Source organism: Cervus canadensis, chromosome 26 (assembly GCF_019320065.1).
Source record: "Cervus canadensis isolate Bull #8, Minnesota chromosome 26, ASM1932006v1, whole genome shotgun sequence".
NCBI lineage: Eukaryota > Metazoa > Chordata > Mammalia > Artiodactyla > Cervidae > Cervus > Cervus canadensis.
The window spans coordinates 21,727,774-21,748,967 of record NC_057411.1 but is presented as its reverse complement, the minus strand read 5'-3'; the positions used below and the strand labels follow the sequence as shown (position 1 = coordinate 21,748,967).

General features: G+C 37.6%; 1 protein-coding gene across 1 annotated transcript; it reads left to right on the top strand.

Moving 5' to 3' along the window:
* The first annotated feature begins 10,052 nt into the window (after positions 1 to 10,052).
* Positions 10,053 to 14,554, top strand: LOC122428012 (F-box only protein 38-like). Its single transcript, XM_043447621.1, has 2 exons — positions 10,053 to 13,255; positions 14,502 to 14,554. Exons 1-2 carry the CDS (start codon positions 10,174 to 10,176, stop codon positions 14,552 to 14,554), a joined length of 3,135 nt encoding a protein of 1,044 aa, XP_043303556.1. The 5' UTR covers positions 10,053 to 10,173.
* The last annotated feature ends 6,640 nt before the right edge of the window (positions 14,555 to 21,194 follow it).

Genomic DNA, 21,194 nt, shown 5'->3' with positions numbered 1-21,194 from the left:
TGGTTTGATCTCCTTGCAGTCCAAGGGACTCTCAAGACTCTTCTCCAACACCATAGTTCAAAAACATCAATGCTTCAGTGCTCAGCTTTCTTTATAATCCAACTCTCACATCCATACATGACTACTGGAGAAACCATAGTTTTGATTACATGGACCTTTGTTGGCAAAATAATGTCTCTCTTTTTTCAATATGCTGTCTAGGTTGGTCATAACTCTCCTTCCAAGAAGCAAACATCTTTTATTCATGGCTGGAGTCACCATCTGTAGTTACTTTGGAGCCCACGAAAATAAAGTCTGTCACTGTTTCCATTATTTCCCCATCTATTTGCCATGACATGATGGGACCCGATGCCATGATCTTAGTTTTTTGAATGTTGAGTTTTAAGCCAACTTATTCATTCTTTTTCACTTCCATCAAGAGGCTCTTTAGTTCTTCTTCACTTTCTTCCTTAAGGGTGGCATCATCTGTGTATCTGAGGTTATTGATATTTCTCCCACAATCTTGATTCTAGCTTGTACTTCATCCAGTCTAACATTTCTCATGATATACTCTGCATATTAATTAAATAAGCAGCATGATAATATACATTGTACTTGATGTACTTCTTTCCCAATTTGTAACCAGTTTATTGTTCCATGTCCAGTTCTAAGTGTTGCTTCTTTACCTGCATACAGATGTCTCAAGAGGCAGGTAAGGTGGTCTGGTATTCCCATCTCTTTAAGAATATTCCACAGTTTGTTGTGATCTACACAGCCAAAGGCTTTGGTGTAATCAATAAAGCAGTAGATATTTTTCTGGAATTCTCTTTGCTTTTTCTTTGATTCAACCAATGTTGGCAACTTGATCTCTGGTTCCTCTGCCTTTTCTAAATCCAGCTTGAACATCTCGAAGTTCTCAGCTCACATACTTGTTAACTTATCTGGCCACAAAGTAGAAACTATAATTATATGGCATGATAGAGGTATGAACCATCATTAAAATGGAAATCATATTATAATATATATACGTATCAGTCATCATGTTATATATCTTAACTTAATCTTAAATGTTAAATATATTTCACCCTTTTCTAAAAGTATATAAATTTGAAACTAAGACTATCCTTGTATGGAGAACTTTAATAAATCTTATTTCCCTTTATATAAATTTTCATACCTTTGCATGTTTTATTGCCATGAGCTTTATATTATTTTCATAAAGATATCAGAGTATGAAATGAATCAGTCTGCATCAGTAATTACTTTGCATAGACAGTATGTACTATAATAATCCCAAATGGATGCATTTTTCACAGCATAGATGAAGCAGCATTGGGTAGCAAGGCAATGTGACAAAGCATTGAAGACAAGTAACTTTAAGTTCTACTACAGGTCACTAGAAATAGAATATAACCTGGATATACCAATTGAGCATTAACAAAGTTCAGTGACATTAATATTAAAACTGATATCAACAGATGAAATTATGCTTTTGAAGAACACTCATCAAAAACAGCCTTTAGGTTAAAGTTTGAAAAAGTGCTTTATTTTCTTTTCTTTGTTAATATATATATATATATATATAGCTATAAACTAGCTATATAGCACATTGTAGGACTAATGCACAGCTTCTAATATAAAACTTGTCTACATATGTGGCTCAGCAATTTCTTTTCTAGGTATGTATCCAAAAGAATTGAAATTAGGATCCCAGTGAGATATTTGCACACCATGTACATAAAAGCTCTATTCACAGGAGCTAAGAGATTGAAGCAACAAAAGTGTCCATCAACAGATAAAGCAATAAACTAAATATCATATACACAAACAATGAAATATTATTCACCTCTAAAGAGAAATTCTGACACATGTCACAACATGAATGAATCTTGTGTTAAGTGAAATAAGCCAGTCAGAAAAAGATAAATACTATACAATTCACCTTATAAGAAATACCCAGTCTAGTCACATTTGTAGAAACATAGAGTAGAATAAGAGGCTTCCAGGGTGGCTCAGACAGTAAAGAATCTTCCTGAAATGAGGGAAACCTGGGTTCAATCCCTGGGTTGGTAAGATCCCCAGAAGGGAATGGATACCCACTCCAGGATTCTTGACTGAAGAATTCCATCCGATTTTCTCTCTTTAGTTGCTTGTAGAAATTCCTTCAGTAATGTTTGCTACACTTCTGCTCTTTCGTGATGGAATAAAATTTTTCACAGGAAATGGAAGAGTTTGTGCAGAGCTCTGGAGAAGATAGTATTGTGGTGCTTTCTTTGGGGTCAATGGTCAGTAACATATCAGAAGAAAGTGCCAATGTGATTGCATCAGCCCTTGCCCAGATTCCACAAAAGGTACACACAGTAACTTAATAGTGGACAACTATTTAATGTCTGTTAAACTCTATAAAAGATCTGAATTTAGACATTTTCTACCAGAAAGGTGAAATATTATGATAGTTACCACTTATCTCAGACATAAACCAAATATAAATGACAGGCTAGTTAGAATTATAAGGAGTGTCTTTGATCCATAATAATTTTAGATTAAGATTATAACAAAAAAGTGATATTTGAAGAAACATAGTGCAAATTTTGGAATTATAATGGTAACATGGACAGGAAAAGAAACCACCATATTCTGCTTTGTCACTTGTTCCTTTTCCTTGAAGGACTTCTTTTTTTTTTTTTTAATTGAAGGACAACTGCTTTACAGAATTTTGTGATTTTCTGTCATACATTAACAAGAATCAGCCTTGTACACCCATGTCCCCTCCCTCCCAGACCTCCCTCCCATCTCCCTCCCCACCACACCCTTCAGCCTGTCGCAGAAACCCTGTTTGAGTTCCCTGAGTCATGCAGCAAATTCCCATTGGCTATGTTTTACACACGGTATTATAAATTTCTATGTTACTCTCTCCATACATTTCCTCTTATTCCTCCTCCAGTCCCCCCATGTCCATAGGTCTGTTCTCTCTGTCTGTTTCTCCATTGTTTCCCTGAAAATAAATTCATCAGTGCCATCTCTCAGATTCCATACATATGTGTCAGTATATATTTATATTTCTCTTTCTGACTTACTTCACTCGTATAATGGACTCTAGTTTCGTCCACCTCATTAGAACAGATTCAAATGTGTTCCTTTTTATGGCTGAGTAGTGTTCCATTGTATATAGGTACCACAGCTTCTTAAATATTCATCTGTTGATGGATATCTAGTTTGCTTCCATGTTCTAGCTATTGTAAATAGTGCTGCAGTGAACATTGGGTTACATGAGTCTTTTTCAGTTTTGATTTCCTCATGGGGTATGCCTAGGAGTGGGATTGCTGGGTCATCTGGTGGTTTTATTCCTAGCTTTCTAAGGAGTCCCCATGCCACCTTGCATAGTGGCTGTATCAGTTTACATTCCCACCAGCAATGCAAGAGTGTTCCCTTTTCTCCACACCCTCTCCAGCATTTATTGTTCATAGACTTTTTGATGATGGCCACTCTGACTGGTGTGAGGTAGTATCTCATTGTAGTTTTGATTTGCATTTGTCTAATAATGAGTGATGTTGAGCATCTTTTCATGTGCTTGTTAGCCATCCGTATGTCTTCTTTGGAGAAATGTCTCTTCAGGTCCCTTTCCCACTTTTTGATTGGGTTGTTTGCTTTTCTGGTATTGAGTTGTATAAGCTGCTTGTATATTTTGGAAATTAATTCTTTATCAGTTGTTTCCCTTGCTATTATTTTCTCCCATTCTGAGGGTTGTCTTTTTACCTTGTTTGCAGTTTCCTTTGCTGGGAAAAAGCTTTTAAGTTTAATTAGGTCCCACTTGCTTATTTTTGCTTTTATTTGCATTACTCTAGGAGGTGGGTCATAGAGGATCTTGCTTTGATTTATGCCATCAAGTGTTCTGCCTATGATCTCCTCTAAGAGTTTAATAGTTTCTGGTCTTACATTTAGGTCTTTAATACATTTTGATTTTTTTTCCCATTTTGATTTTATCTTTGTGTATGTCATTAGGTAGTGATCTAATTTCATTCTTTTGCACGTAGCTGTCCAGTTTGCCCAGCATCACTTATTGAAGAGGCTCTCTTTGCCACATTGTATATTTATGCCTCTTTTATCAAAAATAAGCTACCCATTGGTGCACAGGTTTATCTCTGGGTTCTCTATCTTGTTCCATTGGTTTATATTTCTGTTTTTGTGCCAGTACCATACTGTCTTGATGAATGTAGCTTTGTAGTATAGTCTGAAGTCAGGAAGGTTGATTCCTCCAACTCCATTCTTCTTTCTCAAGACTGCTTTGGCTACTCAGGGTCTTTCAAGTTTCCAATGAATTGTGAAATTTTCTGTTCTATTTCTGTGGAAAAAGCCATTGGTAATTTGGTAGCGATTGCATTGAATCTGTAGATTGCATTTGGTATAATAGTCATTTTCACAACATTGATTCTTCCTACCCAGGAGCATAGAATATCTCTCCATCTGTTTAAGTCATCTTTGATTTCTTTCATCAGTGTCTTATAGTTTCCCATATACAGGTCTTTTGTTTCCATAGGTAGGTTTATACCTGGATATTTTATTCTTTTTGTTTCAATGGTGAATGGGATTGATTCCTTAATTTCTCTTTCTGATTTTTCATTGTTAGTATATAGGAGTGCAATTGATTACTGTGTATTGACCTTGTATCCCACAACTTTTCTGAATTCGCTGATTAGCTCTAGTAATTTTCTGATAGTTTCTTTTGGGTTTTCTATATATAATATCATGTCATTTGCAAACAGTGAGAGCTTTACTTCTTCTTTTCTAATCTGGATTCCTTTTATTTCATTTTCTTCTCTGATTGCCATAGCTTGGACTTCCAAAACTATGTTAAATAATGGTGGTGAGAGTGGACATCCTTGTCTTGTTCCTGATCTTACAGGGAAAGCTTTTAGTTTTCCACCATTGAGAATAATATTTGCTGTGGGTTTTTCATATGTGGCCTTTATTATGTTGAGGTAGGTTCCTTCTATGCCCATTTTTTGAAGTGTTTTTATCATAAATGGATGCTGGATTTGTCAAAGGCTTTTTCTGCATCTATTGAGATGATCATATGGTTTTTATCTTTCAATTTGTTAATATGGTGTATCATGTTGATTGATTTGCATATATCAAAGAATCCTTGAATGCCTGGAATAAACCCGATTTGATCATGGTATATGAGCTTTTTAATGTGTTGTTGGGTTCTGTTTGCTAGAATTTTGTTGAGGATTTTTACACCTCTGTTCATTGGTGATATTGGCCTGCAATTTTCTTTTATCATATTGTCTTTTCCTGGTTTTGGTATTAGGGTGCTTGTGGCCTCTTAGAATGAGTTTGGAAGTGTTCCTTCCTCTGCAAATTTTTGGAAGAGTTTCAGAAAAATAAGCATTAGCTCTTCTCTAAATGTTTGATAGAATTCCCCTGTGAAGCCATCTGGCCCTGGGCTTTTGAGATTTTTGATCACTGTTTCAATTTCAGTGTTTGTAATTGGGTTGTTCATAATTTCTATTTCCTCCTGGTTCAGTCTTGGGAGGCTGATCTTGGCTTAAGTATCTGTCCATTTCCTTTAGGCTGTCCATTTTATTAGCATATAGTTGCTCATAATATTGTCTAATGATCCTGTGTATTTCTGTGTTGTCTGTTGTAACCTCTCCATTTTCATTTCTAAGTTTACTGATTTGATTTTTCTCTCTCTTTTTTCTTGATGAGTCTAGCTAGTGGTTGTCAATTTTGTTTATCTTCTCAAAGAACCAGCTTTTAGTTTTATTAATCTTTGCTATTGTTTCCTTCATTTCTTTTTCATTTATTTTTGCTCTGATTTTCACAGTCTCCTTCCTTCTGCTGACTTTGGGGGGGTTGGTTCTTTTTCCAGCTGCTTTAGAAGTAAAGTTAGGCTGTCTATTCAATGCTTTTCTTGCTTCTTGAGGTGTGATTGTATTGCTATAAACTTCCATTTTAGAACTGCTTTTGCTGAGTCCCATAGGTTTTGGGTCATCATTCATTGCCATTTGTTTCAAGGAATCTTTTTATTTCTTTTCTTATTTCTTCAGTACCCTCTTTGTTATTTAGTAATGTATTTTTTAGTTTCCACAAGTTTGTGGTTTTTGCTGTTTTTTTCTCCTGTAGTTGATATCTAGTCTCATAGCATTGTGGTCAGAAAAGATACTTGATACAATTTCAGCTTTCTTAAACTTACTGAGGCTTGATTTGTGGCCCAAGATGTGGTCTATCCTGGAGAATGTTCTATGTGCACTTGAGAAGAAAGTGTATTTTTCTATATTTGGATGGAAAGTCCTGAAGATATCAATTAGGTCCATTTGGCCTAATGTTTCATTTAAGCTTTGTGTTTCCTTATTGATTCTGTTTTGAGATCTGTCCATTGGTGAAATTGGGGTGTTAAAGTCCCCTACTATTATTGTGTTGCTGTAGATATTTCCTCTTATGCCTGTTAGTGTTTGCCTTGTGTATTGAGGTGCTCCTATGTTGGATGAATAGACAATTACAATTGTTATATCTTCTTCTTGGATTGATCCTTCGATCATTATGTAGTGTCCTTTTTTGTCTCTTATGATATTCTTTATTTTAAAGTCTATTTTGTCTGAAATAAGGATTGCCACTCCAGCTTTCTTTTGGTTTCTATTCACATGGAATATCTATTTCCATCCTTTTACTTTCAGTCTGTATGTGTCTCTAGGTCTGAAGTAGGTCTCCTGTAGGCATCATATATATGGGTCTTGTTTTTGTATCCATTCAGTCAGTCTGCATCTTTTGGTTGGTGCATTTAATCCATTTACATTTAAGGTAATTATTGATACATATGTTCCTATTGGCATTTTCTTGATTGTTTTGGGTTTGTTTTTGTAGGTATTTCCTTTCTCTTGTGTTCATTGGCTATGTAAGTCCCTTTAATATTTGTTGCAAGGTGGGTTTGATGGTGCTGAATTCTCTTAACTTCTGCTTGTCTGTAAAGCTTTTGATTTCTCCATCAATTTTGAATGAGATCTTTGCCGGGTATAGTAATCATGGTTGTAGGTTTTTCTCTTTCAATACTTTAAGTATTTTCTGCTGAAAGATCTGCTGTTAATCACATGGGTTTTTCCCTTGTATGTTACTTGTTATTTTTCCCTTGCTGCTTTTAATATTCTTTCTTTGTGCCTAATCTCTGTTAGCTTGATTAATATGTGTCTCAATGTGTTTCTCCTTGGGTTTAACCTGTAGGGGACACTCTTGGCTTCTTGGACTTGATTGACTATTTCCTTTCCCATGTTGGGGAAGTTTGCAACTATAAGTTCTTAAAAAATTTTCCCAGTGCCTTTCCTTTTTTCTTCTTCCTCTGGGACCCCTATAACTCGAAGGTTGGTGTGTTTAACATTGTCCCAATCGTCTCTGAGGCTTTCCTCAATTCTTTTCTTTCTCTTCCCTTTGTTCTGCTCTTCAGCAATTATTTCCACCATTCTGTCCTCCAGCTCGCTTATCTGTTCCTCACCTCAGTTATTCTGCTCTCAGTTCCTTCTATAGTATTTTTAATTTCAGTAATTGTGTTATTCATCTCTGTTTGCTTATTCTTTACTTCTTCTATGCCCTTGGTGATTGTATTAACTGTGTTAAGTGCTTCTTGAATTTTTCCCATTCTATTTTCAAGTCTTCATTATTCTGAATTCTCTTTCAGGGAGATTAGTTATTTCCTCTCTGTTTATTTGGTCTTGTGAGTTTCTACCTTGCTCTTTCATTTGTGCTGTATTTCTCTGTCTTTTCATCTTTTTTCCTAACTTGCTCCTCTTGAGGTCTTCTTATCCCAGGCTTTAGGGTTCTACTACTTCTTCCTTTTGATTTTTGCCCTTGGAGGGAAATGTTGGTTTGGTGGTTTGTGTTAATCTCTTGTTGAGGGTAAATTGCGCCTGTGTTCTCAATTCAGGGAGCTTCTCTTGTCCCCCTGGAGGCCTGGGGTCTTCTGCTATTGCCTAGAGGTTGCTTTGTAGGAGTTGTTCCATATCTTGATGAGTTTTTGATGTATTTGGGGGGAGGCTGGTGATCTCCCCATCTTACTCCTCCACCATCTTCCATCTCCCTTGAAGGACTTCTGAGGCATGATAACATACAAATGTTCTCAGGAGTTAAATTTTAACAGTAAACATAATCACAGAATAATGTTAAGCAATATTGATAAAAGTCTGTTGTACTTCTTGCAGTGTGTACTTAGCATGTAATTGTGGTTTGTTTTACATTCCCTAAATTTTGGAATAGACCTGTTCAATGTGTTTTCCAGAGAAAGGATGAGCAGTGCTCCCCAAGTTGCCTTCAGTTATCCAACCATGAATCAGTCACCGTGATTTAGAAAAGAGAAACATAAGCCTCCCTGGCTGACTGGGCCCTGCCAAAGTGTGAAACGGAAGATAAAAACAAAAGGGTAATCTGGGGTCCTTCCTTTAGGGTGAATCCTCTGCATTCTGAAGTCTGGCCCTAAATGAACTCTTCTTCTAAACTATCACATTACTCCTCCTGACTGAGGAGGGAGAAGGGACTATAAGAAGCAGTCAAGTATAAGGAAGACTGGAATGGAAAAGATTCAGCTACCTCCTTCTCCATAAAATATAGCAGCAACTTATTTTCTGATATAGAATACCCTGGGGTTTTCAGATATATGTGAACAAACTTTTTAATTTGCCATATGATAAACTTCACCTAATAATCAATGCAAAATTTTGTTGAGACATTAATTTTACATTCATTCACAGAGCGAATAAATGTTCAGTTCAGTTCAGTTCAGTCACTCAGTCATGTCCGACTCTTTGCGACCCCATGAACCGCAGCATGCCAGGCCTCCCTGTCCATCACAAACTCCTGGAGTTTACTCAAACTCATGCCCATTGAGTCGGTGATGCCATCCAGCCATCTCATCCTCTGTCATCCCCTTCTCCTCTTGCTCCCAATCCCTCCCAGCATCAGGGTCTTTTCCAATGAGTCAACTCTTCGCATGAGGTGGCCAAAGTATTAGACTTTCAGCTTCAGCATCAGTCCTTCCAGTGAACACCCAGGACTGATGTCCTTTAGGATGGACTGGTTGGATCTCCTTGCAGTCCAAGGGACTCTCAAGAGTTGTCTCCAACACCACAGTTCAAAAGAATCAATTCTTCAGCGCTCAGCTTTCTTCACAGTCCAACTCTCACATCCATACATGACCACTGGAAAAAGCATAGCCTTGACTAGACGGACCTTTGTTGGCAAAGTAATGTGTCTGCTTTTTTTTTTTTTTTTAATAAACTTTTATTTTTATATTCAAGATAAAGCATATACACAACTGAATATGGAAATAAATAACTAGAAATGCTTTGGAAACTTTTCCATTTCCCCCTCAAACTCATAAGTCTTTTTAACTTCATTTTAAGAAATACGGCAACTATAATACCAAGAGAAAAAAGAACCACAATTTTGTACAGAAACATATAGCCGCCTCTGACTATAAGGTTTAGCTGGAGTTTTAATAAAAACAAAAGAGCACAAGACAAAAAGACTCTTCAACAGATTTACTCAAACAGCTTCGCTCGAGAAGAAAAAGGCACAGATTTAAGGGGATGACAGTGATTATTAAGAATATAGTAAATGGGGGCTCAGCCAAAAAGTGATACTTTATGAACTAAGTCTGGAAAAATGAACAAAATGAACTCTTTCCAATTACCTGCCTTCATTAAAATGAACTTTTAAATTAAATTGTATAAACATATGATATAAAGCTGGTACTTAGGAAGTATCTTTGTATATCTCCTCTATGTACAAATCTTTGTATACAACTTCAATGTTCCTGATACATTTTCTATACACCAAAATGAGCCTGGGCCTCCCAACTGCATGCCCCCAAGTCTCTGTGGGGCTGGTTGGCAGCTGGACAGCCCCAGCAGCACTCCCAGGACAGCTAGAAAGAAGAGGTCCAGTTAAATGTAGTCATCTTCAACGGGCTCTCCGTTGACGTCACAATAGTGGATAAAGATTGCCACTACTCGCTGAAACACACCCTTCTTCATCTGACGCATCTCTGAAATTTCCTCTCCTATTGTTTCCATACAGATGGGAAGTGTTTGTCGCGTTTCTCCCTCCCCCTTCACCAGTACAACAAACGGAGGGCTGGCATAGGTGCTTTGAAGTCAAGTAACCAAGAGGGGAGATTTGCTCTTTGATCCTGGAGATAACACAACAATGGGTCCACGGAAGAAAAGTGTTAAAACATGTCTCATGAATAATGAAATTCCTGAGGAAGCAGTATCTGATGAAACAAAGGACTATATGAATCAACTTTCACATGAAGTGCTTTGCCATATTTTTAGGTACCTCCCCCTGCAGGATATCATGTGTATGGAGTGTCTTTCCCGGAAGCTAAAGGAAGCAGTCACCCTATATCTGAGAGTTGTGAGGGTTGTAGATCTCTGTGCAGGGCGATGGTGGGAATACATGCCAAGTGGCTTCACAGATTCCAGTTTTCTGACACTACTAAAGAAGATGCCAGATGTTGAACAGCTATATGGCCTTCACCCTCGATACCTTGAGAGGCGAAGGGTACGGGGCCATGAGGCTTTTAGCATTCCAGGAGTTCTGGAAGCTTTGCAGGCATGCCCAAACTTAGTGGGTGTGGAAACTTCTCACTTGGAATTAGTAGAATCCATTTGGACATACATGCCACATGTTCATATTTTGGGGAAATTTCGTAACCGTAATGGAGCATTTCCAATTCCTCCTGAAAATAAACTGAAAATTCCTATAGGAGCCAAAATTCAAACTTTACATTTAGTTGGGGTGAATGTTCCTGAAATTCCTTGTATCCCAATGCTAAGGCACCTTTACATGAAGTGGGTAAGACTCACTAAACCACAGCCATTCAAAGATTTTCTTTGCATCAGTTTACGAACTTTTGTCATGAGGAACTGTGCAGGACCCACAAACTCTTTGAAATATGTCCCTTTAGTAACAGGCTTAGCCTCTGCACGCAACTTGGAACATTTAGAAATGGTTCGAGTTCCTTTCCTTGGAGGTCTTATACAGCATGTAGTTGAAGACAGTTGGAGATCAGGTGGTTTTCGAAATTTGCACACTATTGTTTTGGGAGCTTGTAAAAATGCACTTGAAGTAGATCTTGGTTACCTCATCATCACTGCTGCCCGTAGGTTACATGAAGTTCGGATCCAGCCTTCCCTAACCAAAGATGGCGTCTTTTCCGCCCTAAAGATGGCAGAGTTGGAATTCCCCGAGTTTGAAACCCTTCATCTGGGATATGTAGATGAGTTTTTGCTGCAGAGCAGAATGGCTAATGCAGATCTGGTGAAGTATGGTTTGGCTGATGTGGTGGAAAATCCTGGTATTATCACTGATATAGGGATGAAGGCAGTCAATGAAGTTTTCTCCTGTATCAAATATCTGGCAATTTATAATTGCCCCCATCTACATAACCCATACAATTGGATCTCAGACCACTCAAGGTGGACTCGATTGGTTGATATCAACTTAGTGCGTTGCCATGCTTTGAAGCTGGACTCCTTCGGCCAGTTTATTGAATTGTTGCCTAGCTTGGAGTTTATTTCACTGGACCAAATGTTTCGTGAACCGCCCAAAGGCTGTGCTCTGGTTGGTCTGAGTGCAGGCACAGGAATTGGGGTTTCCTCGGCCCTTGTTAGCAATCAGAACTCCAACAATGACAATGATAATAATGCCCAGAATAATGCCAACATCCACGACAACAATCACCATCACCCAGATGACTCAGATGAGGAGAATGACTTCCGGCAAGACTTGCAGCCAGGAGAGCAGCAGTTTGCAGCCGACGGACCCAGTGGTCTTCAGCGTGTAGTAAAACCAACCCCAATTACTGTTCATGACTCAGAGAGTGATGATGAAGAAGACAGTCTAGAACTCCAAGAAGTCTGGATTCCTAAGAATGGTGCCCGGCGTTTCTCTGAACGTGAAGAAAAAACCGGAGAGTCTGTGCAGTCCAGGGAATTATCAGTAAGTGGAAAAGGCAAGACTCCACTTCGAAAGAGGTACTACTCCCATCAGATGGGCCAGTCGAAGCAGTTTCCTCTCGAGGAAAGCAGCTGTGAGAAAGGCTGTCAGGTCACCAGTGAGCAGATCAAAGCCAATATGAAAGCAGCTAGGGATATTCCTGAAAAGGAAAAAAACAAGGATGTTTATCCCAGCTGCAGCAGCACCACCGCCAGCACAGTGGGAAACTCCAGCACTGCTTCTCAAAGCCCCGACTTTGTAAGGACGGTGAACAGCGGCGGCTCTTCCGAGCCTAGCCCTACAGAAGTGGATGTATCCAGGCAGTGTGTCTGCTCCCCCGGTGGGTCAGAGGACTCTGAGGCCATGGAGGAGGGAGATGCAGAGAGTTCTGTCTGCCCCAGATGCTGCTGTCACAGGCCCCAGGAATCCCAAAGGAGAACTAGCAGGTGTTCTGATGAGGAACGTCCTTCAACCAGCCGAGCCTGTGTTGTGAATGGCCCGGATGAAGTTGCCAAAACAAAACCACGTCATGCCATGAAGCGGAAGCGGACAGCGGATAAGTCCACCAGTACCAGTGATCCTGTGATTGAGGATGACCATGTGCAGGTCCTTGTATTAAAATCCAAAAATCTTGTTGGAGTCACTATGACCAACTGTGGAATCACAGATCTAGTGCTGAAAGACTGTCCTAAGATGATGTTCATCCATGCTACAAGATGCAGGGTACTGAAACATTTAAAAGTAGAAAATGCACCAATCGTAAACCGATTTGATTATGCACAGTGCAAGAAACTGAATATGGATCAGGTACTAGACCAGATACTAAGGATGCCTCCTGAGAGAAACCGCATCATATACCTACGCCCCATGCAGCAGGTGGACACACTAACATTGGAGCAGAAGCTATTTAGTGGTCCCTACCCTTATCATATCTGTATTATCCATGAATTCAGTAACCCTCCCAATGTCCGGAACAAGGTGCGCATTCGCAGCTGGATGGACACGATAGCAAACATTAACCAAGAGCTCATTAAGTATGAATTCTTCCCTGAAGCCACACGAAGTGAAGATGACTTAAAGAAGTACCCTAAGTATCCCTGGGGTAGAGAAATCTACACGTTAGAAGGTGTTGTGGACGGAGCGCCGTATTCCATGATTTCAGACTTCCCTTGGTTGAGATCACTACGGGCAGCAGAACCTAACAGCTTTGCCAGATACGATTTTGAGGATGATGAAGAAAGCACCATCTATGCTCCTCGAAGGAAAGGGCAGCTGTCTGCAGACATCTGTATGTGTCTGCTTTTTAGTATGCTATCTAGGTTGGTCATAACTTTCCTTCCAAGGAGTAAGTGTCTTTTAATTTCATGGCTGTAATCACCATCTGCAGTGATTTTGGAGCCCCCCAAAATAAAGTCTGAAACTGTTTTCACTGTTTCCCCATCTATTTCCCATGAAGTGATGGGACCAGATGCCATGATCCTAGCTTTCTGAATGTTGAGCTTTAAGCCACGTTTTTAGTCTCCTCTTTCACTTTCATCAAGAGGCTCTTTAGTTCCTCTTCACTTTCTGCCATAAGGGTGGTGTCATCTGCATATCTGAGGTTATTGATATTTCTCCTGGCACTCTTGAGTCCAGCTTATGCTTCCTCCAGCCCATCGTTTCTCATGATGTACTCTGCATATAAGTTAAATAAGCTGGGTGACAATATACAGCCTTGACATTCTCCTTTTCCTATTTGGAACCAGTCTGTTGTTCCATGTCCAGTTCTAAGTGTTGCTTCCTGACCTGCATATAGGTTTCTCAAGAGGCAGGTCAGGTGGTCTGGTATTTCCATCTCTTTTGGAATTTTCCACAGTTTATTGTGATCCACACAGTCAAAGGCTTTGGCATAGTAAAAAAAAAAAAAAAAACAGAAATAAATGTTTTTCTGGAATTCTCTTGCTTTTTCAATGATCCAGCAGATGTTGGCAATTTGATCTCTGGTTCTTCTGCCTTTCCTAAAACCAGTCTGAACATCTGGAATTTCAGGGTTCACATATTGCTGAAGCCTAGTTTGAAGAATTTGGAACATTACTTTACTAGCATGTGAGATGAGTGCAATTGTGTGGTAGTTTGAGAATTCTTTGGGATTGCCTTTCTTTGGGATTGGAATGAAAACTGACCTTTACCAGTCCTGTGGCCACTGCTGAGTTTTCCAAATTTGCTGGCATATTGAGTTCAGCACTTTCACAGCATCATCTTTCAGGATTTGAAATAGCTCAACTGGAATTCCATCACTTCTACTAGCTTTGTTCATAGTATTACTTCATGCGTATTAAGTAGATTTTTTATTGTAGTCTATTCCTACAGTGTTACAAAAAATGTTTCCTAATTACTACAGTCCTCTCAAAAAACCAGTATACCCTCTGTGTTTTTGACAGAAAAGGGAGAGATCTTACCTCCATTGTTATTGTTATGGCGTCATGTTATAACACTTTGTGATTTAACATTCGTGAGCCATATCTCTTTATTCTTCCTTCTTTCTTTTCTTTTAGTACATCATCATTTCAACAGTGGAAGCAAATGCAACTGCAGTGTCCCAAAGTGAAATGTTGAGCCTTCTCCATCTTCTTTTAGAACAACAACAAGAACAATACTAGCAAACATTTCCTGGGAGTATACTACACACTAGGAATGCCTCTTGGAAAAGGCAATGGCAACCCGCCTCAGTACTCTTGCCTGGAAAATCCCATGGATGGAGGAGCCTGGTAGGCTGCGGTCCATGGGGTCGCACAGAGTCGGACACTACTGACGCGACTTAACAGCAGCAGTGGCAGCAGGAATGCCTCTAAGAAGCAATGCAATATTCTCAAAATAGTCAGATAAAGCACTATTCTTATCAATTTTATACAACAAGGAAAAACTGATAAACAGATCCTACTATGATTAGGCTCTTCAGTATAAAATTAAAATTTTTTAAATAAAATATTTTATATGCAAGACAGAAAAAGAGACACAGATGTATAGAATAGACTTTTGAACTCTATGGGAGATGGCAAGGGTGGGATGATCTGAGAAAACAGCATCGAAACATGTATACTATCAAATGTGAAACAGATCGCCAGTCCAGGTTGAATGCATGAGACAAGTGCTCGGGGCTGGTGTACTGGGATGACCCAGAGGGATGGGATGGGGAAGGGGGTGGGAGGGGGGTTCAGGATGGGGAACACTTGTAAATCCATGGCTGATTCATGTCAATGTATAGCAAAAACCACTACAATATTGTAAAGGAATTAGCCTTCAACTAATCAAAATAAATGTAAAAAAAAAAAAAAAAAAACCTGAAGAATAGAAAGAATAAAAAAGCAGCCAACAGGATAAGTGTCAGAATCAGTAATTAAACCCAGACAATCTACTTCCACATTTTAAACCACTACTTTTTTTTTTTTTTCAGCCACTACTTTATTAAAGTAAAATCAGCCCTGCCTAGATGTGTCTGTGAACCTATTCATAGATAAACCTGCTATCTCTGGATTATAACATGTTTTAAGGCATGTCCACAAGGTCTATTAATTCTTTACTAGATCATTCAAACTTTGAACACACTGATCATGAATTTCTTTTCTTTCCCTTTGGGACAACGCATTTCATTCTTTAGACTACAAAATCTTGTCCCTCTCATTTTCTTTCTTTTATTGGTAGCTGGAAATCCTATGCATTTAAGACATCTTAGCCCATAAGTTAAGATCTCAAGAATCACTTCACAAGAAAATAATTTTTCTTCTGTTCTGTGATGCATTCTTTGTTGCCGTTGCAATAAAATTTCACAAATTTTCTATTGTAGTTCATTCTATAAATTGACGTCTGTTTGATTTTCCTTCAGCTACAAAGAGAATGTGATGAGGTTATCAACCATTTAACACGATCATCCTATGAAACCCTTGAACTGAGCAGTTTTCTGGATCGAATTTGTCATGCGCCACAAAGGAGCCAAGCACTTAAGACCAGCTATCCACGACATCACCTGGTTCCAATACCACTGTCTGGATTTGATTGGGTAGCATGTGTGGCAACTGCTGTCTTTGTCACAAAATATTTTCTGTTTTGTTGCCAGTGCAGGGAAGAAAGAGAAAAGAAAGTAGCTGTTTCTGAGACCTCTAGTAGGTTTGCTCCATAGATAGCACACCTTCATAATATTCCAGTAGGAGAAATTATGATAAGCTTTCCATTTTCTTGTAACAAAATACAAACTTCACTTTCAAGGGATTTTCTACCTGAGTTAGGAAATATGGCATGCCAAGGAAAAACACTGCTGAAAAATTAAATAAAACTAAAAGTATATGGGTATATATTGAAATTTATTACTTCAATTCAAAAGTTATACTAAAAAGAAATTATTGAATGTAATCATTTTTCACAGTTTGCATGTATAAACAAGAACAATAATAAGTCAACTTATGGCATCCATATTAATTTGTAGATATTCAGAACTTTTAACTTCACTTTGATGTAAAATTTTATAGTTTTCTTGCTATAGAAATTGCTCAATAATTGAAATTCTGTCAAAAGATTCCACCCTTAACTTTATTTGTGAAACCACTATCAGTTCTTCACTTTTACTGTGCATCCAACTCCAACATCGCTTCTTACCTAAAGGCGTGGCAAGACATCTGCCTTCATCCAGTGTAGCTCATTATCCAGGGGAATGTTTGTGAAATCAGAAATAGAGCAACTACTACCTGCTTCCTATTATGAAACTGAGGTATTTGCAAAAAATCTTTAATTTCATGATCTAATTCTCTTTTTCTCATCCACCTTGTAGTCATCTATTATTTTTACTCTTATATTCAGCCCTTGATAATGGATGTAAGTTCTCAACTGTACAGTAAGAAAATATATAACCCATACTCTGAAGGGACTTCAGAATTCTCCCTCTCTCCAAATGTCCATAAATATACCTGTATCTATTACATATAAACATCTCTATAGATCTAGCTTTATATATAGATCTTATCTATATCTATATACATATCTAAATCTATATATATCCTTACAAAGTGAAAGTCTTTCAGTCATGTCTGATTCTTTGCAACCCCATGGAATATACAGTCCATGGAATTCTCCCAGAATTCTGGAGTGAGTAACCATTCCGTTCTCCAGGGGATCTTCCCAACCCAGGGATCAAACCCAGGTCTTCCAGAGTCTCCCACATTGCAAGCAGATTCTTTACCAGCTGAGCCACAAGGGAAGCCCACCATACAAAATAGGACACAATATCACTTAGCTACTTGTAGATACGATGTGAAATTCAATTGACTTGTAGAACACATTGAATTAATTACTATTAAATTATAATATATTGTAACTACACTTTAGATCAGCATTTATTATTCATTTGTCTCTTTCCTAAGGAAGCTATTACCTTGTTCTTCCCATAATCCTTTATCATGACAAAATAATACAAACATTATTTTCTTTAAACCTAGGTCCACTATGACTGAGATAATCAGAAAAAATGAACACAATACAAAAATCACATAAATTTTATGGAAAACTGGTGAATCAAATGGAAGCAGTCTGAAGGCTGGTCATGAAAACTGCAAATCAGGAAAGCAGTTTATGATCAGTGTGATCCAGATGAGGAAAACAGTACTTGTCTTTCTGGTCAAGGGGACCACTATCCACATCATATGACATTCTTCAGCCTAAGGCATAATTGATTTAAAAAAATAAATTTAAATGTTGTTACTTAGGGATTATAGGAAAATTTATCATAGAATTTTCCATCAAACCCCTCTAAATAACTGACACATATTTAAAGAAAAATAGAACTAACAGAAAAGTAAGAAAGGAGAACAATATTATGCCATAGTAGAAAACATTGTTAAATCAAGCATAATTTTCCTCAAATCTATATGGCAAAACTTGTAATAGACAAAGGGCTGGTACTCATCGTATAGTAAGAAGGACTACAAATCTTCAATGAAACATTAAGCAGTCCAATATGAAAATAAATGAAGATTATGAACAACAAATTCGCAAAAGTGAAATGGCCAATGATATGTAAAAGGTGACACAGAAAATTTGGGAAATAAAAATTGTCAACAATAATTTTCCTACAAATGATTTGCAGAACAAGTAATCTGGTAGGACTAATTTTGAGGTAGTATAATATGGAAATATCATTTAAATAAAATTTATATACACTTTTTCAAATTAAAATTCTACATCTCATTACCTGTCATGCAGAAAGACTTGTGCATGTTCATAATTATAGTGAATAGTCCCACTAGCACTTAAATGGCTATCAGTTTGTGAACACACTTACATACAACTTAGGTATGGGTTATATAACCATGAAAATAAGCAGTTAGATTATGGGCAATATTGTTAAATACTCTCCATTTCACATTACTAAACAAAGAACAAGTTCCAGAAATTACATAAAATAAGCATGACAGTCTTCTTTGAAAATAAAATGAAATATATATAAATATAAGTAAATTTGTGTACCACAGAGGAAATGATCTTCAGAATACACTGACTTTCCAATGAAGAGAATTCTATACACTTCTTCATTACTTGACCTTTCACAATAACATTTTTAATTGTTAGTTATATGATTTTAAATAACTAGTGAAATAACCATATTGATTCAAGATATTAAGTTCTTAATATCTGAATATATCAAATGTTAAGATTTTCATATCATGTTATCAGTGTATTAATTTCCTTCAGAACACTTGAATTGAGGACTTTCCTGGTGGTACAAGAGGCGTCCCAGGAGGCTCAGTGGTAAAGAATCTGCCTCCCAATGCAAGAGACGGAGTAGATGGAGCTTCCATTCCTGGGTCAGAAAGATCCCCTGGAAGAGGGCATGGCAACCTACTTGAGTATTCTTGCCTGGGAGAGAAAGAATCCCTGGTGAGCTCAGTCCATGGGGTCACAAAGAGTCAGACACGACTGACTAAGCACACACTTGCACTGGTGGTACAGTGGTTAAGTTTCCATGCTTCCACTGGCTTCCACTGGTTCAAGAGGGCACAGGTCCAATCTGTGTCTGAGAACTAAGGTCCCCCATCCTACATGGTACAGCCAAAAGTAAAACTTTAAAATTTTTAAAAAGACACTTAAATTGACTAGAAATCTGGCATATTATCCAATATGTCAAAACAAGGGCTTTTATTTAGGACACCTTATATTTATAATTTCAATAGTTTAAAAAACAAGCTTAATCCACAAATGTCTGCTGATTTTATTGTGGTTACAATTGTCAATATTAAATGAATTTTCCAATAGTTTGGGGACCTCTGCTGGCTTACTTCTATATTATATTTATAATGTTTTTGAGACATGGCTACAAATACTTTGACAGCTCTCCCATCAAGTAATTTCCTGTCTCTTGAATTTTAGTAAGTCTTGCTGCTGTCTCACAAATGTTTCAGCCTAACCTCCAAGTCTCAGTTACAAAATGCAGCACATTCTGTCTCTGCCTCTCTGTCTCTTTCTGCCTATCTATGTCTCTCTCTCTCCATATAGGTATATATCCATCTATCTGTCTATATCTCTATCTCCATTTCTTCTCTCTCTCCCTATTCACCAAGGAGTTCTATAACATACTCAAAGTTTCCATGATAAATGATCATTTGTGAAGACACACATAGATAAGCCTAAGAAGTCGCAGCAGTTCCAGCCCTCCAGCAATTTGAGTCTTTTAAAACATATCACCAGACGTTCACATGATTTCAACCCCAAAGCCACCACAAGACTGTAACTACTAAAAAACCTATTACAAGAATCACCTGGATGAGCCTAACCAATATTCAGAACTATAAGAGAGAAAAATCAAGGAGAAGTTTTATTTTGCACTAATACACAACTAAAACAATAATTATGCTTTTATCATAATATTATAGTTATGATATATCTTAATAATGGGAAATTATCAATGTTCCATTTTGAAAGTAACTGTAACCCAGAAAAGGGAGCCACCATACCATAATAATTAAGAGGTTGCACTCTGAACACAGTGTGGCCTTAAGTCACTGAAAAACTACTACATGAATCACGATACTCATAGCAGCATTATTTACAATAGCCAAAACATGGGATCCACCTAAGTGTCCAAAAACAACAATTGTCTTAAGAAGATGTGGGGTAGATGTACAAACGAATATTAGTCCCCCTTAGAAAGAATAAAATATTGCCATTTGTAGCAATATAGGTGAATCTGGAGAATATTATTCTTAATGAAATATGTCAAACAGAGAAAAATATTATATCACTTATATGTGAAATATAAAAAGCAATACAAATGAATCTACTCACAAAATAGAATTGGATTGACAGACATAAAAAATAAACTTATGCTTACCAAACTGCAGAAGCAGAAGGACAAATTAGGAGTATAGTGTTACAAATATAAACTACTATACATAAAATAGAAAAGCAATGACAACCTACTAGATAGCATAGGAAGTACCCAATATCTTATAATTACCTTAAAAAAAATCTACTTCTGCTTTATTGACTATGCTAAAGCCTTTGATTGTGTGGATCACAACAAACCATGGAAAATAATTAAAGTGATGGGAATACCAGACCACCTTATCTGTCTCCTGAGAAACCTGTGTGCAGACAAAAAGCAAGAGTTAGAACCAGATATGGAACAACTGACTGGTTTCAAATTAGGAAAGGAGTATAACAAGGCTGTATGTTGTCAGCCTGCATATTTAACTTATATGCAGAGTACATCATGTGAACTACCAGTCTAGATAAGTTACAAACTGGAATCAAAATTGCCAGGAGAAATATCAACAACCTCAGATATGCAATGATACCACTTTAATAGCAGAAAGCAAAGAGAAACTAAAGAGCATCTTGATGAAAGTGAACGAGGAGAGTGAAAAAGCTGGCTTAAAACTCAGCATTCAAAAAACTAAGATCATGATACCTGGCTCCATCACTTCATGGCAAGTAGAAGGAGGGACAGTAGAAACAGTGACAGATTTTCTTTTCTTCAGCTCCAAAATCAATACGGTGACTGCAGACATGAAATTAAAAGATGTTTATTTCTTGGAAGAAAAGCTATCACAAACCTAGACTGTGTATTAAAATTGAGACATCACTTTGCCAACAAAGGTTTGTATAATCAAAGCTATGACTTTTCCTATAGTCATGTATGGATGTGAGAGTTGGACCATGCATAAGGAAGGCTGAGCAGCAAAGAGCTGATACTTTAGAATTGT